Here is a 22210-nt window from a genome sequence, read left to right on the forward strand (position 1 = left end):
CATTCGCAGATGTATACTGGGTCCTCCCTTAGGAAGGTAGTACGTTCTCCTGCCCCTAAACTATGATATATTAGAATATTAATGAAGCTTTCTTTTGAAATGTGTAATTTTGCCAATAGTTGTTGGAGAGAAGGGATAATTTAACCCAAAGAGTGACTATACACGAGTTAACCTCCGCTGACTTAATTTCAAGGCCCAGTGTTCTGTAAAAGCTCAAATTCGTTGAAGAATTTGGATCCTCTCTAGAACATCTTTACTTTTTCGTTTGAACTGAATGTGAGATCCAGTCAAATTTGATTCCTCTTTATGTATATGCAGAATTCAGCCACAGAGAAATACTCAAACAAGGAAACAAGAAGAACTTCTACCCACCATTTTAGAACACTACACAGGATCTAAGTGTAATTATTTTAAAGAAAAATACCATGCTTCAGTACAATAATTTGACAAGAAATCAAACCAAATCAACTAAACACCGATGAGAATATAAATGAGAATTCTTCTTATATGACATATATTACAAAATCTTGCACTAGTTAATTGCAAGAAACAATGTAAACAGGCAGTGTAAACCTCTAGCAAACAGATAAAAAATGTTAGCTGAATCAGAGGCCGTAAAATTGTTATTCCAAATTGAGCTCTAGATGCGAGCACTGTATATAGGTGCTCTAACAGTTCAGTTTCACCAATTCTCTGATATCTTCAAGTGGAGAGATGGAAAGCACTTGATACTTCTAGTAGAATGGTGAGAAGAATATCCCCTCATAAGAAGTAATTTATAATAGTCCCTCACCCCATGGCTTCTCTTAACTTAAAAAACAGGGTATATACAAAGTTGACATTAAGTTGGGCAGTACCTACAATATTTAGCTGCATTTTCCAACAGCCGTTACAAATTCCATGTTACATCATATCCAGTCAAAACTCGTTTCCTTGGCCAGCAGCAAGCCAATCAGACTTTCATTAGGGAAAGGAGTGATTGCCAACATTTCACATGCCTCAACAGAATATGGCAGAATAAATAATATCCGTGACCAAATTGACTTCCCCTCGGGAATTTTCACAACTCCAGCACATTCCCGTTGCTTCAAATATGCTATAAATTCTTGAAACTGCAAAAGAAACTCCACAAATACACAATTCTTTTATTAGAACTGGGAAACATTAATCCCCAGAAAACAATAGGTAACCTGAATATCTGGACTTAAAAAGATTTCCTTGCTTCAAACAGCACAGACAATCATAAGAATGCATAGTGATATATCGCAAAACATTGTATGGAAGCACATAAATTAGATATCCAGTGTTTATACAAATTATTTGTATTCCTAACCATCATTTGCCACTGACAGAGAAAATTATAACGAACTACTTGCCAAAATTAACAACACCAAATGGCTCATTCAAGTACGTTACAGTTTAATACTTTGAAAACAGTTCACTACAAGAAAACATATTTTTATTTTAGTTTTCCAAGTGCACAGTAACAAATGATAAGTCCAATACTAATAGAAAGCAAAACGAGGTTAAAGATTATTAGAAGAATGTTGTAAATAAAATCCATGACAAGTTCTGGAAACTATATGCATCCGCATATTTTACTTGCTGTATCACAAGCGGGTACCATATGGTATTACGTTCATAAACATTTTCACAGGCAGGCTATGTTACCATATAATGTCATCAAGACTTTCTTGTCAAGTATATTGCACACATAACAAACAGACAACTAACAGCGATAATTCTCTTCAAATTGTCTTCAAAAGGTTCAATTTTGTGGCATTTACTGAAGATTATTGCACAAGTCTTCTTCAAGTAATGCTAGAGATTCCCAACAGCTGAAGGAAGGAATTCTAGCTAATTATTCATGTGTGAACCTGTTTTCACCTATAGGCTATGTTCCACAGCATTTCACGAATAGTGCATAAGAAAATTAAAATTATATGTTCTGCAATTAAGAACCATAAAATACAAGGAGACGAAACCAACTTGTAGACCTTGAATGCAGTTCAAAGTGGAAGTTGTTCACATCTTTTCAATCCAAAAACATACATCTAGCCCCTGATAATTTAATTGCAAAAAAGAAACATTAAGGTAAAGACTGAACATTGTAGTGAATGCACATATTTGATGTGAGAAAGTATTTGTACCCCTTTAATATTGTCATCTCCAATGGATGGGACAAGCCGACAGACCTCCCTCTGCAATCAATCAAATAACAACAAATATAATCATTTGTATTATAAGTTGTAAATACAACCAAAAACAAATATCTCGCAAAGAATTGACAAAATACCATAAGGATTGATGAATTTTAATCAGTTCTTCAAATACAAATCCAACATTCACCATAAATGATGATGTCACTGTTTCCTACAAAGAAACCAAATCAAGGTGGAAATACAGGATAGAATTCAGTAAAAGAGATAGAAATACAACATGCATACTGACTACAAGAGGTAACTCTCCCAACAACCTAACAGGTTGTACATCCTCATGCTTTAATGCAATTATATGTATTTAATCTTTTAGAATATGAATAAAGGTTTTCAATGGCATATGCCTTCACTTTCTTTTCCCTCTCTGCTTTCCTCCCGTAACATACATGACATTGAGTTTACAGAGGCTCTGATGTACTGTTACAATAAAGGGATTGTATTGGAGATTGTATACAAGACTTGCTAGCTAACAACCAGCAGTATACTCCCAACTTGATATCCATACAGCTTCCACTTGTACACCTATTAGTATAAAATGACAACCCACGCCAATGCATACCCAACATCAAAAGTTGTATCGTACATAAGAAATTTCTACCAACCTCGTTCAGATATTGACTTCGTGGTGCGAAGATTTGAATAAAGGATTGCACACAACTGTATAACAATAATTTCAAAAGTTTCAAGGGGCAGCAACCGCAATACTTCAACAGATGAATAATGGCACACATTTCCTTCTCATTAACAGAATGCCTCTAAACATATCATTGAATGTCCCAGAGTGATAAGTAACATGGCATTTATTGTAGGTGACAACTATGCCAATTATGTAGTCAGATGTTTTGATCTCGATTTTGAAGGGCTTATCAATATCAGGCATTGCAATGACAGTTGCAAAGCACTTTCATACTCTGATATCTTCAAATGTAAATTGTTTGTTCAATAGTTCATTGGAATCCGAACAAGAATAACCTGTTTCATCTGACACTAGCTGGGAGAAGCCGGGCACAAGCAACAATATTAATTTGCACACATTTGCAATCTAAATCGCAAGGAACAAGATAGTCTGTGATGATTTTGATACTTTAAATAATGTAGCCAAGTACTAAATCTAAGTAACATCAAAAGTACACTTGATTAAATTGGCTTGCAATTTGTAATTGCACAGCATGTCGCCTTCTAAACCTGGACATCTGCTCTTCCCAAAACTTCTTGTGGATATGGATTTCCAAGAAGTAGACAGTGACAAAGTTGTTAGTGTTGTAATATGTCATTCAGAAAGTGCATTAAGTTTGGGTGTTGATTATACTAAATGCCAGAATGGCAGTACCAATCACTCATGCAAGACTTATATCCCCATTTTAAGATAAAAATTTTAATAATAATTAGATAATACAATATTATTAAATAAATAATGATAATAAAGTAATACTAAAATATAAAAATATAAAATAATAATTATTTAATCTATATCTTCAATGAAATAATATTTACTATGATATTTTAACTAATTAAAAAACAATAAAATTTTAATAAGTAAATAAAGAAATAAAATTAAATACAAGAGACAATATCGTAGAATGTATGTTTAACTTTCTAAATAGAAATTAATAATATATACAAATAAGTAAGTAAATAATATAACATAGAATAATATAAATTAACTATATCTAATGAAAAGTCAAGAGATGTTCAACAAATAGACATGACTCCTTAAAATTAAGATATAAAAAGGATTTTATTTTAGAAAGGGGGAAAAAGATGAAACAGTGGGAGTTCAACAATGAAAAATGGACATAGAAAGTAATATGAAGAAAATAAGGAAGTTACTTTCTGAAAAGGTATCAATGATATTAGAAGGATGTGAACCTTTGAAAGGGTCATAATTATGAATAATTGTGACTCTTCAAAAAAATTGTGATTATAAAGTATTGGGACTTTTCCTAAAGATTTTAGTTATAAAATGTCGTGACTTTTCGAAAGGATTATAAATATGAAGTGTTGCGACTTTTCAAAGAATTTGTATTATGAAAGGTTGTGACTCTTGAAAAAGAAGAAACAATAAAGAATATTTTATCCTTTAATTATAATTAGAAAAGGAAGAATTTTTCGATAGTAAATATAGAGTTGAGATAATCTAGAAAGAATAATTCATTGAAGGGCCAACTAAGGATAGAGCCACATGGACCAAGAAAAGAAAGTAAGAAAGGTATGTTTATGGATTATATTTTTTTTAATAATGTTTATGATTTTATTTATATTAATGAATCATACTTGTGGATAATATTGTGTTCGCTCATGGGGTTAACATCATAGAGAATAATGAGACTCGAAGCATGGAGCATGTGAGATATTAAGATCTCCATTGTCTGCTATGGCCGAGAATCAATGTGCCAGAATATTCTGATGATGTCAACATATGCATATTTGATTGGCCTTGGATAGAGGATGCCTGTCCAAGAAGAATCTTAAAGGATGCGCTCCCAAGAAGACGGCAAGGTAGCTATGAGCTAGAAGCCCAATCTGAAGAAGTCCTTAAGATTGGGGTTAAATTAAAGCGTAGAATAATATAATTAGTTTTGTTATTGTTGTGATTCTAACCATTATTTTGCAGGAATTACTTGTCCCAAACTAACCCTAATAGTAGGGACATGACAACTTATTTTATCTATGAACTGGTGTTGATCAAATTTCATGTCAATAATTGTAAAATACTGTGCACAATGGAGGTGATTCAAGCAATCATCAAAATGAGTATGCAGATATATGTTATTAAAGGTGATCAATTTGACAGGATTATGATTGATAAAAATACACCATGAACCATCATTATTTCATTATAAAGTTGATGGAGCTACCACAAGGCAAATAACTTCGCTTAATCTTCCCTTGGTAAATGGGTTCTCAGATGTATCTGCAGCTTGTCATTACCCATATAAATCTGTATTAAAAAGAGAGTTGTCCTTCTAGAGTAGAAATCCTAGAATGAGACAAACTCATGCTTGATAGAGCAGTGCTGTAATGTCCCCAGTTTTTAAGGCTACAGTAATTAAATTTATTTTTATTAAGTGATCAAAAATAAAATACTGTATTTAAATGATGAATTACTATTAATTATTCTAATAAAATGATGATAACATGGTAAAATGTCACTTTATTAGATAATGTCCTCCAAATTTAATTCAGACATCAAGTTGGCCAATGTTCCAGATATTAAAGTTAAATCTCTCTATTATTGTTTCTCTCTCTTCCATAGATTTGTTAGTTGCCGATTCAGATTTGGCCATGTGAATCAGATCCATGGATTCGTGAAAAAAAAACTTCCCATTACGATTCGTGTATATATATAAGAGCAATATACATAATTCTAAAACTCTAAGTTGCCGGTTTGGATTTTAGTTTGTATGCGGATTCAACATTTGGGTTTGACATATGTTCAAATTTTTTTGGGGCTAGGTTTGGGAACGTTTTGGGTTCGGTCATAGAAAAAAAAATTAAATTATATATATGTAAACACATGCTGTAGCAAATAAGTTTATACACTACTATGCTAATATTTAAGCAATTTAGCAACATACACAACCATATATATTCACAATTTAGTTCGAATAGCATGACAAAATGTCAAAGTACACCACTATATCAACGTTTCAGTTGAAAAACAGTAATGTCAACATTACTAATCAGTAATCATTATTGGTCTTGTGATCAAAAATCATCAAAGAATTCATCATCATTAGGACGTTGCAAATTAGAAGAACAATTAGTGCCACTAGCATCAGTAGTCTCAGTTGTAGCCTCAAAATCAGCGTCACCATCACTATGTATCTTGTCATCATGTTCACCATTATCAATTGGAAGTGCATAAAAGTGGGCCTCCAACTCTGTAGGCTCTGGTTCAACATCCCACTATTTTGCCTCCCCTTTTCCGTGGATATTCTCTTTGTGAGTTGTGAGCCTCAAGTTTGAATGCACAACGACCAAGTTATCTGCCTTTTTGTAGTTTAGTCAGTTGCATTTTATTGAGTGGATGAAAAAGTATGTGCTCCAATTCCTCTCAAATGATGATGATGAACTAGCAACCTATCAAGATTTACAAATTTGAAATTGTAGAGTGGAGTTTTGAATATTTATGAACAAGAAATTACAAATTAGAATCTTAGGATTAAAGAACTTACCTGCGATAACATTTTAATGGAAATGGGTTGCAAGTGCTAGTACATTTGACCATGGAAGTACCAGCATTTATTGGCATCGGCATCAAGACCAAAATCATCGGTGCTCACAAAACTCATAAATTCAGACCTCACTGCAGGTTGTACGTGTTCAGGAAAGAGTCTTTGGAAGGCTACTTTGTCTCGTATGAGGCAACTCTAATGGTACTCTCCTTGAGCACAACTTGGCTATAGAATCTAGGGCTCAATGCAAAGGCAAGTAGACGCAAAAGAGTAATCATTTTGTTCCATCTCTCTACCATGATTATTTGTATTTCCTTGAAGAACTTTTCATCAAGATCTTGCTCTTTCTCATTTATGATGATTCTAATATCCTCAATCATGGAGTCAATGCCATCATATACCTCACCCAAGCAAGGCCTATCCATGTTAGTGTATTGGATCATGCTCAATATAAGCTCAATGAACTTTAGAAGGTAATCAACACGATCCCACCAAGAGTCTTGTAGTATCCTTGCCTTAATGCTAAGTTGTCGATTCTGGTTCCGGTTCGGGTACGGATACGAGATTCGGGTATGTGGGTACAACAATTTTCCTCCCTTGCAGGTTCGGGTTCGTCCGTACATGTATGCATGTATGTATGTTAAAACATTGAAGTTACAAATATAAAAGAAGAGTGATACTTGTAAATTCATAATGGCCAATAACGTTATAAATAAATTAATTGTAATACTGATGCAGTTTCAGATTACATGCATTGGCAATTGACATCAATACAAACATGATCAACAAACATAACTATTGGCTGGCTTTTACAAATCTATCAATAGTCATGTCCTTAGATCTACAAATGAAAAAATATCAATCCCTGACCTTCAAATGAATCGAAGTAGATTGCTGTTCACTACTGTCATAAATTATGGGCATTACATAGAACAAATTTGGCTTGAATAATATTAACAAGTTGTTACAAGACAGTATCTAAAGCTGGTAGAAAGAACATGCTGATGAACAAATCAGAATTACATGCATAAACTGACCTACCGCCTTGGGGTACTTCCTAGGTGCCCAGGTCCACTTTAGGTCCTTCACAGAAGGGCCCACAAAGAACCTGTGAAGTACCCAAGAAGAACCAGTACCAAAACTGTACCAGTACCAGGACCCAGGCCTAAATAGCAGAATCCGGTAACTGAGCCTTAATGGCGGATGCCTTTTCACTATTAGATTGCCTCCATACGCTCCAATTAGCACTAGTTACCATTCTAGACAATGCCTCTTTAACTTTGACAAGGCATCTCAAAACAATAGTGTTGGGGGCAAAGTGGGTCTCAACAGCCTATTTTAAGATCAAAACAATAGTAGATTAAAAATTAAAAATCAACTAATCTATCTAAATTTTAAAACATAAAAAGTTGACTAAACTAATGTGACTAGATTTCTAAACATGTTTAAATTTTAAACAATTGAACTTGCCTTCAAGAGCTCCGATTTCGAGAATTGTCTAAATATTGCTTGCATCATATGGTGGTTTGTGACAAACATTTGAATATCTTGTGCCTCTTCATACAATTTTTAATACACTCAACCTTAGTGCCAATTTGTTGCAGCATTAAGTTGAGTAAGTGCACTGCACAAGGTGTCCAAAGAATGTGTGCATCCGCTCAACAAATAAGCCAACAGCCCTACAATTCTTGGCATTGTCAATTACTACTTGAACAACATTTTGAGGGCTAACTTGCTCAATGGCTTGGATGAGAATGTTTGCAATGAAAGGACCGTCCTTTCCCTCTCCTTCACAATCCACAACTCTCAAGAACATTGCACCTCGGGTACACACTGCAATAACATTCACCAAAGGACAGTTTCTCACATGTTTCCATCCATTTGATACTATTGTGACTCCTATTTCAGTTCATGAATCCTTGATGGGCAGCATGGCAGCCTCTACACGAGCCACCTCATCATCTGGTAAAGTGGTGTGTATCTTCTCATAACCAGGGTCCTTGAACCCCTTTGGAGCCTCATTAACTGCGCTCACCGTGTATTGCCAATATGGTGAGCAAACAGCATTAAATGATAATCTATTTGCATAGACATCTCGCTATGGCTTGGTCACCATGTCTCTCGCTTCATTTTGAAATGATGCTTCCAATGGTCTCGTTGCTTTCTTACTTGCAATTTGTTGTTGAGGAGAACATAAGAATGGATGACCCTCAACCAATGGTTCATTGGTACGGAAGTTGAAGACGTAGATGGCATTTTCCCTTTCTTTGAAGGCCTACCATGAGAAGCACTTGCCCTCCCACCAACTTCATGAAGCTTGATTTTGTTCTCGAATGTATTTGTTCACAATGTGGTTTGGAAGGAGGGTTTTAAGTAGCACTCTGTTTACTCTCAGCTTCCCTGTACAAAATTGAATGTCTTTCTGAGGAATAAAACACAAATGTACTTTCACTCTACCATAGGAACTACTTGATTCCTCTTCACAATGGCTGCAATTCCATACATAACCTCGTCCACCCGACATTGGTCAAACCATTTCCACGTATTTCCATAACAATGAGCATTTGTCGATTATGAAGTGGGTGTTTCCGATGCCAGAACCACTTGCAGCCATTCTGTAAATCTACAAAGCATAAAAGAATTTTAAAAGTAAATAAAAAATGATTCCTAATATATGTCAATACTGATATATGATATTTGATGTATATATAAATCTATATGAAGGCTAACTCTATATGAGAGATATATGATTCCTAATATATATAGAGGTTTAAATCTCTATGAAGGCTAAATATGCAATAGCAAACAAATTATTAAATATAATTTAAAAATGGTTAACTGTAAAAAAAAATATGAAAATGCTAACCTATAGAGGAAGATGAAGTTGCACGGGCTTGAAAACGTTGATGATGCAACTGAGGAAGATCAAAACGTTGAGGATGTCACAGTAAGATCAAAACGTTGAGGCTTCAAAATGTTGAGGAAGATCAAAACGTTCAGCAGTAAGGAAGATCGTGTTGTGGAAGAACCACGCCGAGCAATGAGGAAGAAGACATGTTGAGCCAAAAGACACTCCAAAAAAATGTTGTTGATAGAAAACTCGAAACAAATGCATGGGAAGATAAAGCACATCGATATAGGACAAACGTCGTTGATGGAAGATGCGGATGCGTTTTTAGTTTCATAAAATGACAATGGTCTTTACATATTAAATTTAACATCTAACTTTAGATTACAATATCAATATATCAATAAAATAATGTTATCATATTTCCATTGAAAGTCAACCGAATCTTAAATTCACCCAAATTCTCATGACATTCATTGAAACCAATCGACATTTCTTCTAGGTTTGCGCGTGCTTTTTAACATTTGCTCAAATTGGTCAAAAAGTTCACCAAGGTCCCGTTGGACGAATTTGCACCTAATTTGTCAGAGAAATATCAATTTTGAACTAACTTCGACTTTCAAGTGAATCGACTACCGATTTTCATGTTGCCTGAGCGAATAGGATAACTTGGCTAAACTTAAATCATTTCATAGTATGAATCTATGATTCTAGTATGAATCTATGAATCTAGGGGGGGAAAAGCATTAAAAAAATCATTTTAAATGAATTTAGACCCACTTAAAATAGTCTTTGTCTGTGGATCCTCACGGACTTGCGTTGGATCCTTAAGGATTCACACAAATCCTTGCGACTTTTATGTTGTTCTGGGCAGGGTTCGTGTTTTTACCCTATGGATTTGGACCGATTTGTGGCTTGTGGATCCATCTGGATCCAAATGGTAAAAGCACAAACCCTACCTAGATCAACATGAATCCAAATCCAGATCTGGCATCTAGGGTACAAATCCAACAACTAAGTCAAATGAAAGACACCTTTTTCCATTACCAAATATATAGAGGATTATTAAACCCGATAAGGAACTAGTCTACAAAAAGTCCGCTAAAAAATAAATTTATTAATTAATGTCCCGATAGGGGACATTGCAAATTGTCTTGTCGAATGACACTTGAGGCAGCTAATAAATAGTACCCGAAAGCTCAATGAACATAACAACTTCACAGTTACACTCATCAAACTTCTCTTGAGCAGCACTAATTGTGGTAGGATGACTCACAACGGCTGATCATCAATCACTGAAATCTCAATGAGCATAACTTCATAGTTATGTTCATCAAACTTCCATTGAGTAGCATCAATTGTGGTAGGACGAGTCTAGGTACCTAGTCATTTGATTAACTTATTATACTATTATTTATTAATAATAATAATATTATCATGTTATTATTATTTCTATTATTATTAGTATTATTTCATATTATATCTAAGATACCAATGTGCTCAAGAATTCCTTGAATGTGGTTGCGTTTGTTTTTGGATGCTCGGATGCATTTGGGTGTTGCACCGATGGTGGCAAGACGTTTCAATGCCTGCAGATGCGCATGAGATGCGTCTAAGAGGATCTGGAGAGAATCCAGACAACATAAAGTGCATCTGGAGAGCATATGGACTTTTTGAACGCCCAATCACTTAAGTGACTTTTTAAAACATGTGTTTAATTCAAAGTAACAAGAATCGGAATCGGATCGGAATCGGCAAGGCCGAATCGAATCGTGAATCGGCAATGAATCGGCAATGAATCGGCAAATTTGAAAAAACCCTTTAAATTTAAAGATTTTAACAATTTAAAACTTATTTCATGCACCCTTTATTGAATATAACTTAAACACACTATAACATCATCAAATAGAAGTTAAAAGTTAACATACATAAACATGGAACATAAAATCCATCACATATGTAACTATGTTATCTAAAATGTAAATTGTAGGCTAGCTGAAGTAAATAGAAATCAAATGATCACAATGATTTAAATCATAGAATGTATGTAAGATGATCCATAAGACATCAAATCATAAATGTATGTAAGAATCTAAGATGAAGATCCATGAAAGTTTGAAACATATGTCTATCAATGATTCAGTATCAATATCTGTAAACAAAATATAAAAACAAGGCTCCAGCTCAAGCCTCAGACTCATAGTCATCATCATCATCCTTAACATCATCCTGAAGCTCGGCTGCAGCCTCAGCCTCAGCCTCTGAGTATCCAGTCTGCCTAGTAGCAAGGCGTCTAATTTAGGTCCTAGAGGACTGCCGAGCCATATCTCTCGCATGTAAGATGGGCTCATGAACGTCGCTAGGGCCTGTGCCTGTGCGTGCACGTGTGCGTCTACCAATGCCTGAAGAACGTGCTCTAGCTGCCTCAGCCTCTATATCCACCTGGTCAACCCACACACGGTCTTCCTCAGTGAAGACTAGATCCACAACCTCTGTGAGCCACTCTGATTCTGGATCAATCTCCTCTAGAATGATCGGAGAGGAGTCAGTGCCCAAAATATGTCTGATCCTAAGACGGAGGTTGTAATGAACAAAGACAATATCATTCAACTTCTGCACTGTCAACCTGTTTCTCCTCTTCGAATGGATGTGCTCGAACATGGACCAACTACGCTCACATCCAGAAGCGCTGCTTGGCTGACTCAGAATACGAATGGCAATTTTTTGAAGTTTTGGGGTTGTGGCCCCAAACATTTGCCACCATCTATCTGCAATAAGGGAAAAATTGAAAATAGAAACAATTAGTCTCATTTACAAATTACAAGTTAACTCTAAAATTACATAATCAACTTTAAGATTAGAATCTAGATTCATGAACATTGAATATATTATTTAATTTTTACCTGGCTGTAATGTTGTCTGAGCATTTATGGCCATCCTGCTAGAGAAAAGTGGCCTCTCTTTATTGTTGAACTGGTCTAGCTCAACAATCGCAGCAGCGCTATCTTCATCGCTACTCAACCTCTGAATCACTGTGTATAAGCTAGTGAGAACCTCCGCATCCGCCTTGAACTCAAGACGGAAACGATATGCCGGATTCAGAAAGTAAGCTGCTGCATGGATGGGTCGATGGAGTTGATTCTGCCATCTCCTATCGATGATGTCCCAAATAGGGCCATACCTCTCCTGCACTCCTGCATATTGGGCTCTGATGGCCTCCTTGGCCCTATCCATGCCCTCATAAATGTAGCCCATAGAGGACTTCTCCCCATCAGCAGTTCGTAGCAAAGCTACAAGGGGCTCGGTGACCTACATATAAAGTAAAACAAAAAACTTGAGTCAAAACTTAAATATAAAATAATATAACTTAAAGTAAAAGTAAAATACTAAATGTTAAATTGCAATAAATTTACCTGCAGGATTTCTCTAGCGGGTTTCCAAAAACCATCCTCATCAAATATGCAATCCGTCACATCTATCCCTACAGTGGTCGTAGCATAGGAAGAGGAAATCCACTCCCGCCCAACAAACATGCTCCTCAATTCATCCCTTGATGTCAACAAGGACTGCAAGGTGATGAAATTCGAGGCAAACCTCGTGATACCTGGGCGAGCTAACTCTTTGCCTTCTGTGTACTTCCTCATTGTGCTAAGGACAAATGAATGATTATAAATGAATTTGCATATGTTTTTTGCCCTTTCCACACGACTTGACAAACTCAAGTTTGCCAATTTCCTCCAACATGAGGTCAATGCAATGTGCCGCACAAGGGGACCAAAATATGGTGGGGTGCCTCTCCATCAAAAGTTTACCTACAACAATTTTAAGTCAATTAGAAATTCAAATTTCAAAATTCAAATAAATTTATTTTCAAAACTTGAAAAGTTAAAAGTTTACCTGCAGCAACATAACTTGTTGCATTATCCGTCACCACCTGGATCACATTTTGTTCTCCCACCTCTGCTATGACTTCCTCAATAGCCTCACATAAGTATGTGGCATTTTTTACATGTGCGGAAGCATCAATGGATTTGATGAACATGGTATATCCTACAAGTAACACAACAACGAATTAGAATATTAAAATTAAATGGATCATCAACAAATTAGCATTCAACAAATCAAAATTTACAATTATGTATGTAGGAAAGTAGAATGATCAATTACCTCCACAGGATACAAGAAAATTGAGGAGTGTTCTATTCCTCCTATCTGTCCAACCATCAGTCATGATGGTGCAACCCTTTGCAATCCACTCCTTTCGGTTCTCCTTGAGCTCAGCCCTCATGTCCTCTACCATCTCATCCAAGAGGTATCCGCTCAACTCAGCCTCAGTTGGGGCTTTAAACCCCGGACCACAAATAGCAACCGCGTCTATCATGTTCTGCCAATAAGGAGCCCTGTCACAAATAAAAATTTAGATGTCAAAGACTCAAATTATAAAACAAGTAAATATAATTAAAGTTTTACTTTTACTTTTAATTTTAACTTTAAAGAAAACAACGAAAAAAGAATCAATCACCTGGCTGCAATAAATGGAATGTTGCAAAAGTACCAAAATTTGCATATCTCCTTTCTGGCAGCATCATGAATTTCCTTGTTCAAACCCATGCCCTCAAGCGTGGGTTGGGAACCAGGAGTAGTGCGGGGCACAAAGTAACTATCCATTCTGTTTTTCCGCACTCTAGGCTGCAATAGGTTGGTGTGGGACTCTGTCTCAGTATGTGACCGACTAGCACTAGCACTAGCACGAGCAGAAGAACTAGGATAAAAAGGAGGCCTAGAAGAACCCTCTCCAACACAACCTACAGATGCAGAAGCTGATGCAGATGCAGATGTGGATGCGGCTGCAGATGCGGATGCGGGAACATGGGAGCCAATACCCCTTAACCCTTCAAGTTGCATTTTCCTATTGGCTTTGTCTTTTTCAATTTTTTCTAATGCCATTAAGCAAGTGCGTTTTGCCTCAGGAGTTTGGTGAGTGCAAATTGTAACATCGTGTCCAGGTATAGCAGCAATGTGGTATTTCAATCTATAAATACCCCTAGAAGTTATTTTTTCTTTACAAAAAATACATTTTGTTTGATATTTGGTTCTTCCAGGAAACTCTTCGTTATATTTCCAACATTCATCTTTTCTACCCATTGCGAATTTGCAAAAAATGAAAGCAAAGGCTGCTGCAATAAAAATTTATATGTAAAATATCAAAGTTTGAAGCTAATAAAAGCTACAAAACAACAAACCCTAGTTTGCAACTTAGTAAAAATAAAGAACATTCAAGATCTAAACTAAAAATCTTGAAAACTATAAAAATTTAACAAAAAATGCATAATACACTAACATGCAAAAAAAAAAAGAGCACTTACCTCTTGCAAATGAGTTGAGTGTTGAGATTGGCTCCCTAATGCTCCCAATGCAATTGATGGCCTCCCCAAATGGATTGCTGATCTCTTTTGTGCTCTTTCTTCTTGCCGGTTAGAAACCTATGGCTTTTCTTTTCTCTTCTTCTCTCTCACTTTTCCTCTCTTCTACTCATGTTAAATAAATAGAAGGCCCTTTAGGGTTATAACAAAGAGAAATGGTCAAAAACAAAGTAAAAAAACCAAGCAATTTTTTAAAATTTTACAACTCTATACTTTATTGGCCACGGGCGATTCCTGCCGATTTTTCCAGGCAATTCATGCGATTTTTTGCCTGAATCGCCTAAATCGGCGATTCAAGCGATTCACTTGAAGAAATCAGCAATGGCGATTTCCGACTCCAAAAAAATCGCCATTGCTGAATCTAATCGCCGAATTGCCGATTCAGGCGATTTTATGGCGATTCTCGTTACTCTGGTTTAATTGATATTTTTAATTATACTTTTGCTCCTTTTTGCCCCAAAACCCTAAAACGGCCCTAAAAGAGGCCATTCATTGCTCATTATTTTCAATTTTTTTGTAGCTGGCTCTCTTCTCATTTGTCTCCATCTTGGCATTTTTTTGAAAGCAAGGTCATTATTTTGAAGGGGATCATTCGTAGGGTGTCTAAGCATCTAAGGTAAGCATTTGATCCATTTCATAAGCTTTTTTAGTGATTCTTTTGGAGATGTTCATGAATTTTACAGGTTTTAGAAGATTTTTTTCAAGTTTATTCCTCTCTTTTTTTTTAAAGAAATGAAGGAACAAGTTTAACTATCTTTTTTTAGTATTTTTGTATCATATATTTGCACTTGTATGTTTAATGTTTCATAGACTCTAATTTAATTTTTTTATTTTCTTATTAGATTCATTGTTTGTATTATGCAAGAATGGCCATTACTGGTAGTCAAAGTTCAGCAGCAGGGCAAGGTGAACGAAGTGATAACTTCAATATTGTTGTAGCATCTCCATTATGGAGACACACCACAATATTATCACAGGTTTCAAGAGGTGGGTCATACATTTGGAAATGCAAAGTATGTCATAATAAACCATTCAACAACTCATACTCTCGGGTCAATGCTCATTGTAATGGCCCTACTCGTAAAGGGATAGCAATGTGCAAGGGAAGCAAAGATGAAAAGGGATGATCAATGCACAGTTAGATGGATTTATAAAAGAACAAGAAGTTGTTGATCGTTTAGTGAGCAAATCAAAAACAAGTTTTGTATAAACCTTCATCCACAAAGAGCAAAGTGAATGTGCCCACCGATCATGTTGCATCCTCGAAACATCCATTCTTGAACATGGGAGAGGAAGATGAAGTAGAAGTTATTACCCACAAAAGAGGTCTATAGGATCAAGCATTCAAAATGGGGGGCAAGAGAGCTTGTTGATGAAGCAATTACACATTGCCTTTTGTCAATGGTCTTCCTTTCAATTTGGTCATATTGGAAGGAAATGGTCACAGCCATCCTTAAAGCGCCAGCTGAATACAATAGCCCTAGATTTGAAAAGGTGCTTAATAGTCTTTTGCAAAAAGAAAACTTTTATATAGACAAAGTTCCTCAACCAATTAGGACTTCTTGGAAAACTTCGGGTATAACTATTGTCTAATGGACAGAAAGTCACAAGAAACCGACCATTGATTAATGTGATTGCAATGTCCCCCAAAGGGGTAATATTTTTTAGGGCGATTGATTGTGAAAGACCAGTTAAAGATTCACAATTCATTTATAGAATTCTCATTGAGGCAATAGAGATGGTGGGTAGTGAGAATGTGGTCCAGGTGGTCACACATAATGCCGAAAAATTGTAGGGGTGCAGACGCTTTGGTTGAGACTAGATATGACCATATTTTTTGGACACCATGCACGATACACTCTCAACTTGTTCATGCAGCAAATTGGCACCCATATAGATTGGGTGAAGCAAATATACCAAGACAGAGAGGAGATACAAATGTTTGTGACAAACCACCACATGTCACAATCCATATTCAGATCATTCTCCAAGTTGGAGTTGTTGAAGGTAAATTTATAATTGTAATTAGTTAGTTTCATTTATTTATTTATTTTAAATAAATTTTATATTCATGTTCAATTATCAAACTATTACTTGTTTATAACTTTGCTTTATAAATCTCATATTGTCAACTTGCTTAGGTTACTGAGACTAGATTTGCATCTCATATTGTTGTTATGAGATGACTCTTCAAGGTGCGAACAACATTGAGCCAAATAATTATTTCTAACCAATGGAGTGTATGGAAGGCTTCAAATTTAGAGAGCGCCTTGAAGGTCAAAGGCACAATCTTGGATGAGCATTGGTGGGCTCGACTGCAATTTGTATTGGATTTTACCGAGCCTATCATGACTATACTACGCTTTCTTAATACAAATGCACCTTGCTTGGAGGATGTGTACGATGGCATGGACATCATGGTAGAAAAGGTAAAGCTTTCCATACAAGCACATGGGACTAACCCCACAGAATGTGAAGCCTTGTGCAATAAGATGGAGGCAATCATTCATCATCATTGGGAGAAGATGACTACCCTATGCACCTCTCCAAGCTCCTATAGCCATAAAATACTTGCTATGTCAGATAGAGTTGTACCATATGCAGATGAAGAAGATGCTACTAGGTGCTACAATGCATTTCCAAGACTCTTCCCAGATGATGAAATGGACAAAAAGGTGAGGCTATAATTTAGCTTGTTTGCTTCAGGATCAAAACTTACTCCATATGCAATAAAGAACCAAAATGACATGCGAGTTATCAAATTGTGGTACATGTATGGTCAACCATTCAAGAATTTATAACCTCTTGCAATCAAGATCCTCTCACAAGTAAGTTTTCATTTATTTATTTTTAACAATTGTATTCTACAATTTTGTGTTTAAAATTATTTAATTTGCTTTTCATTTGTATGTTTAATTTTATGAACACTATCCAGGTTGCAAGTTCTTTTGTTGCTGAACGGAATTGAAGTACATACTCCTATATCCATCTAGTGAAACGCAACTGGTTGGGCTCAAAGAAAGCTGAGGACTTGGTTTATATACATACCAACTTGCATCTTTTGTCATGGAAGGAGGATGGATACAAGGAAGGGTCAACCAAGCTTTGGAATGTAGCCCCTCAATGTGCAAACTTGGATGCAACACTTCAGGATCTTTCTGTAATGACAGAGGATGATGTTGATAACATCATGGCACGTGCATCTAGCACAACTAGAACCATATTTGGTTCAAAAGACCTTGCAACTCTAGCAGCCAAAGGAGATGATGAGAATGTGCATTTTTTCAGAATCCTTATGATTCTAATTGACTGAATTTGATTTGTCAATCTTGGGCCTTGACTCTTGATTGATCAACATTGAACCATGAACTAAGTTTGGATTTTGTAATTCAAATTGCATCGGAATCTTGAACTTAAGCATTTTACTAAATAGACTATTACTGTTATTTCAATTTGAACTATCAATGGTGAAGTATCATGCAATGGAATGGTTTATTTTTGTATATTTCTTGCATTTCTTTGCATACATCATTGTGTGTGTGTGTGTATGGATGCACCCAAACGCATCCAAAATCCTCTGGAAAAAAATTCCACACGTGAACACCAACAGTAGAACCATCATTGGTAATTATATATGTCCAACAATTTATACATTTTGATCATTAATTAATCATTATAGAAAATTATATTTTATTGTTTAATAGAATGATATTTGATTATCATTTGATTCATTTCCCTCCTTTAATATTATTATTATCATGCAATATCATCACATGAGTATAATGTTATAATTATATTATTACTAATAGTATATTATTATTTTGTATTTTTATTTATAATTATTATTTTTAATTAATTATTAATTAATCTCTTAATTATATAGATCTTATGATGACACGGATATCACAGTCCTCCCCTCTCAAATTTTGCTTGTCCTCAAGCGAAAAAAGATTTATACATAACTTTTCTTGTAGAGCTCACGTACAAAGCATATAATTGGATGCAAAAAAGCATAAGGGATTCATGAAGTATACATCTCAATGCATGAAAACACGAAGAATACACAAGTAAAACACATAAGTGCATGAGAACACGAAGTCGGCACATTAATGCATGAAGACACAAACAAGACACGATGCAAACACATAATGCAAGCATTCTTGATTAAAGTCTTACAATTTGCAATGCGCTAGGCTCAAGAAAAAGATTTACACAATTAACTTCTTCAATAGAATGCTGCAACCACAAGTGATCATTAATACATATGAGTATATATAAGTTTCAAAAAAATGTGTCATGATGAATTATTCCAAGCCAATCCCGTACTAAGCCCAAGAGTAGAAATTTGGCCCCCTTGGCCTCAGTGAGAGGCATTTAAGCATCCACACGAGGTGGCCTACTTAGCAGGATGTTTGTTTTATTTTGCTCTTATTACTATTGTAGTCAAGAAGAACACTTAGGATGTCAACAGATTGTTTAGGCACCAAACTCAACGATTTTACTCAAAGTTTACAAATCCAAACCCTTAAGCCTTTCTTGGGACTTGCCTGCAACGCGCTTGGGGTCACTAATCCCTACCCTATCTTGGAATAACCAATTGGCTGGATTTACACCAGTCTCTTCCTGAATACACCTTTGTTCTCTCTCCAGACTACCCCTATAGATAAATTAGTAAAAAAACTAAATGTAAATTAAGAAGACTGTTATTCTGGTTATTATTGCAATCTATGAGAATGTTGAGATACAACAGCTTGCTTAGACACCAAACTCAATAATTTCCCTCAAGGTTTGCAAATCCCAAAAGACTATATTTCCCTTAAGCCTTTACTGGACATATCTAAAAGGCACTCGGGGTCATTGATCCCCAAGTTGTCTTAAGAATGACCGATTAGCTAGATTTACACAAGCCTCTCCCATATTGCATATTTGGTCCTCGTCCCAACTTAAAAATAATTAGTTTTGAGCATGTATGTTTAATATTGTACATGCCAGTCATACAGATACCTAAGCTCTACCTTCTGATTTAAGCGTATTTCATTAAAGTTTGCTATCATATATCAATGCAAGTATCCTTAGTATTATACTTGGAGGGTCGAATTTGGCAGATGTAAGGTTGTACTAATGAATATCTTAACAGCCTCGAACTTCGCACTATAGACTTCATTGCTCCACTGGTTATTGTAGGTTTCCAACTCCTCCATTCAATGACATCTATTGTTATCCTCTTTTATTTTTATTCCCCAACAATGTGACATTATTTAATGCCTTTTGCAAATGTGGCAATGCATTTTCTTTGTGCATGGCTTCATCATTTCTGATCTCCTTTTTATCCCTTTGACCTTCCTTGCTTCTCCTTCCAATGGCAGCGTCCTATATTTCCATTCCCCTCCCTTATTATAATATGTTCTAAGTGCTGTATCACATTGTAAAAGACGCAACTTGTATTTGTTCATAACCTCTTCTTCCCTCATGACAATAGGTTAGAATTGTTAGATATTCTTTATTGTAATTATTAATCAGTGTCAATGAAATAATATTTTAGATTGTGTTCTTAATAGACATTCACTCATCCTCAAATGGTTTTTTCATTCTTTTATGAACAACGTAATGTCCCTTAACTTTCCCAAATCTCCCAAATATTCATAAAAAAATTCTTATATGCAATTTACATAAATATCTTATTTCTTATCTCTTTTTCCTTCTATCTATTGATGCAATGAAGTGAGGCTTCAATCCGTTCAACCAAACATATATTTTTCCTTATTGGTTGCTAACTAGGAGAGTCAATTTGATGACTACATTGGTGTTTAACTCTCCTACCAAAAATGACGCTCGTTTACCTATTGGTTAAGCGTCTCCATTTGGAGTGCATAGAAATTTCAAGAAAAGAGAGAAATTACTACAAAATTTGCCAATTATTCCTGATCAAGCAAGCTATACGTTGATTTGGCAAATTTATAGTCCATAGACCTGCTCTTCATTAAATTGTGTGTTGCATAGTATCGTGCCCAACAATTAGTGTTGTCTTAAATTGTGTCTTCTTTCTTAAATCTGTAACTATGTCCCTGAGCTCATTTCCCCCTCTAAATATTTATAAAAAGAAAATTGTTGTATGACCTTTCACATCATGAGGTATAAGTGCGATATCTATTTTCAGACCTATAAGTGCCCATTTGGCTTTATTTCTGATGGGTAAATTCAACAAGAGTGCAGTTCTTGGAGCCATATAGTGGGAATGTTTTCTACGTTTGTGAAGGTGATTGCAGCGACAATCTCAGTGAAGGCCTTACCGTATGATGGAGCCTTGAAATTTTTGCGAATTATAGTCTCCACTCAGAGCATTTTATCCAATCATTCATGCAATATATGTACAAAATGAATGGTGTTAGAAGGATTTAATTGGAACTGTACAGCAACATACATATTGTAAAAGATTTATATAATGTACAAGTGTCCCAAGGTAGACCTATACACATAAGAGCATTTCAGTGTGTATTATTTTGAGTGAACAGAGCTTCACGAGGTATGGAAGATTATTAAGTCATTCTCAGTTTATTGGCCCTACGGCAGATTGATAATAGATGAATTCATCAGAATAGTAACAGTATTTACAAATTTACCTCAAAGAGGTTATCAGAAATATTTATTCCAATGTAGTCACATGTAGCTATTTCTTCGCAATCAGAATTTTGGAATCGGGCTCTGAGTAGAGACTGCAGTAATTATACCTTTTCTACAATATTCTATGATGTGTTATAACAAGTCTTTGAGATTAATAGCAGTTTGTTAATGCAACAACAATTCTGAATATCACATAAATGACACACCAGCGACTGCCTATTATCTGGGCAAAAGTATATTGTGCTGAGGCCTGGAAAATAAGTATTCTCTTGCCTTCATTTTTGTTTCAGACATATCATGTTCAGACTAAAATAACACAGAGATGTTATTTTGGAACCTTTCTATGGTAATCAATTAAATGTTTTTCAGAACTATGCATCAAAACCCAGATGGAGGAGGAGCTCGTTAAATTAAAGATTTTCTTTTGCAAAATGCATGGTACCCGATGATGAGGTTCAATCACTGGAGGTTGAATGTTCGGGTTCATAGAAGGGGACTCCATGGTAACATTATCGATGATACCTGTATGTTGCTCAAGCAAATTGTGGCAAATCTACAAGTCAGAATCACATTGAAATGGCAGTAAAAAATGCATAGAGATGAAACGTTGAGAACCTCGGAAGCACTGGAAAAGTGTAAAATATAAACTGGAAGAAACTACAGAACCTCGTGGGTTTTGTTTCCCCAAAAAATATCTTACTATTAGTATCTAATGTTATTGCGTATTTGTTGCAGATTGGAAGAGCCCCATTCCGACTTGGAGTATGAATACTGCTAGCACATGATGATCGCTTTTATGAAGGCAGAATGATTGAATCAGTGTTCTATGCATCCTTATAACAGAGGAAGAAATTTGGAAGTAATATTATCCCTTGCACCATTGGATGGCGTGCCCATTTTTATACCGGTGTTGCAAATATA

At 35.5% G+C, this 22210-nt stretch overlaps 2 protein-coding genes across 2 annotated transcripts in view; both read right to left on the minus strand.

Annotated features, from left to right (window-relative positions):
- Positions 1-481: 481 nt before the first annotated feature.
- Positions 482-22210, minus strand: part of LOC149567579 (nucleic acid binding protein) — a 101101-nt gene continuing 79372 nt past the window's right edge. The window contains exons 6-7 of the mRNA XM_089820819.1: positions 2151-2201; positions 482-1112 (exon numbers count right to left, since the gene is read on the minus strand). Coding sequence (XP_089676945.1) covers positions 909-1112; positions 2151-2201 — 255 coding nt within the window. The 3' untranslated portion in view covers positions 482-908. The remainder of the gene's footprint in view (positions 1113-2150; positions 2202-22210) is intronic.
- On the minus strand, positions 11253-14716 carry LOC149567580 (uncharacterized). The gene is made up of 7 exons (XM_089820820.1): positions 14612-14716; positions 13768-14419; positions 13413-13645; positions 13143-13295; positions 12659-13057; positions 12149-12554; positions 11253-12013 (listed from the first exon to the last, which is right to left on the minus strand). The coding sequence occupies exons 2-5, from the start codon at positions 14388-14390 to the stop codon at positions 12912-12914; spliced, it is 1155 nt and encodes a 384-aa protein (XP_089676946.1). The 5' UTR covers positions 14391-14419; positions 14612-14716; the 3' UTR covers positions 11253-12013; positions 12149-12554; positions 12659-12911.

Source organism: Cupressus sempervirens, chromosome 3 (genome assembly GCF_028749045.1).
Source record: "Cupressus sempervirens isolate cs-2001-9-10 chromosome 3, ASM2874904v1, whole genome shotgun sequence".
Taxonomy (NCBI): Eukaryota; Viridiplantae; Streptophyta; class Pinopsida; order Cupressales; family Cupressaceae; genus Cupressus; species Cupressus sempervirens.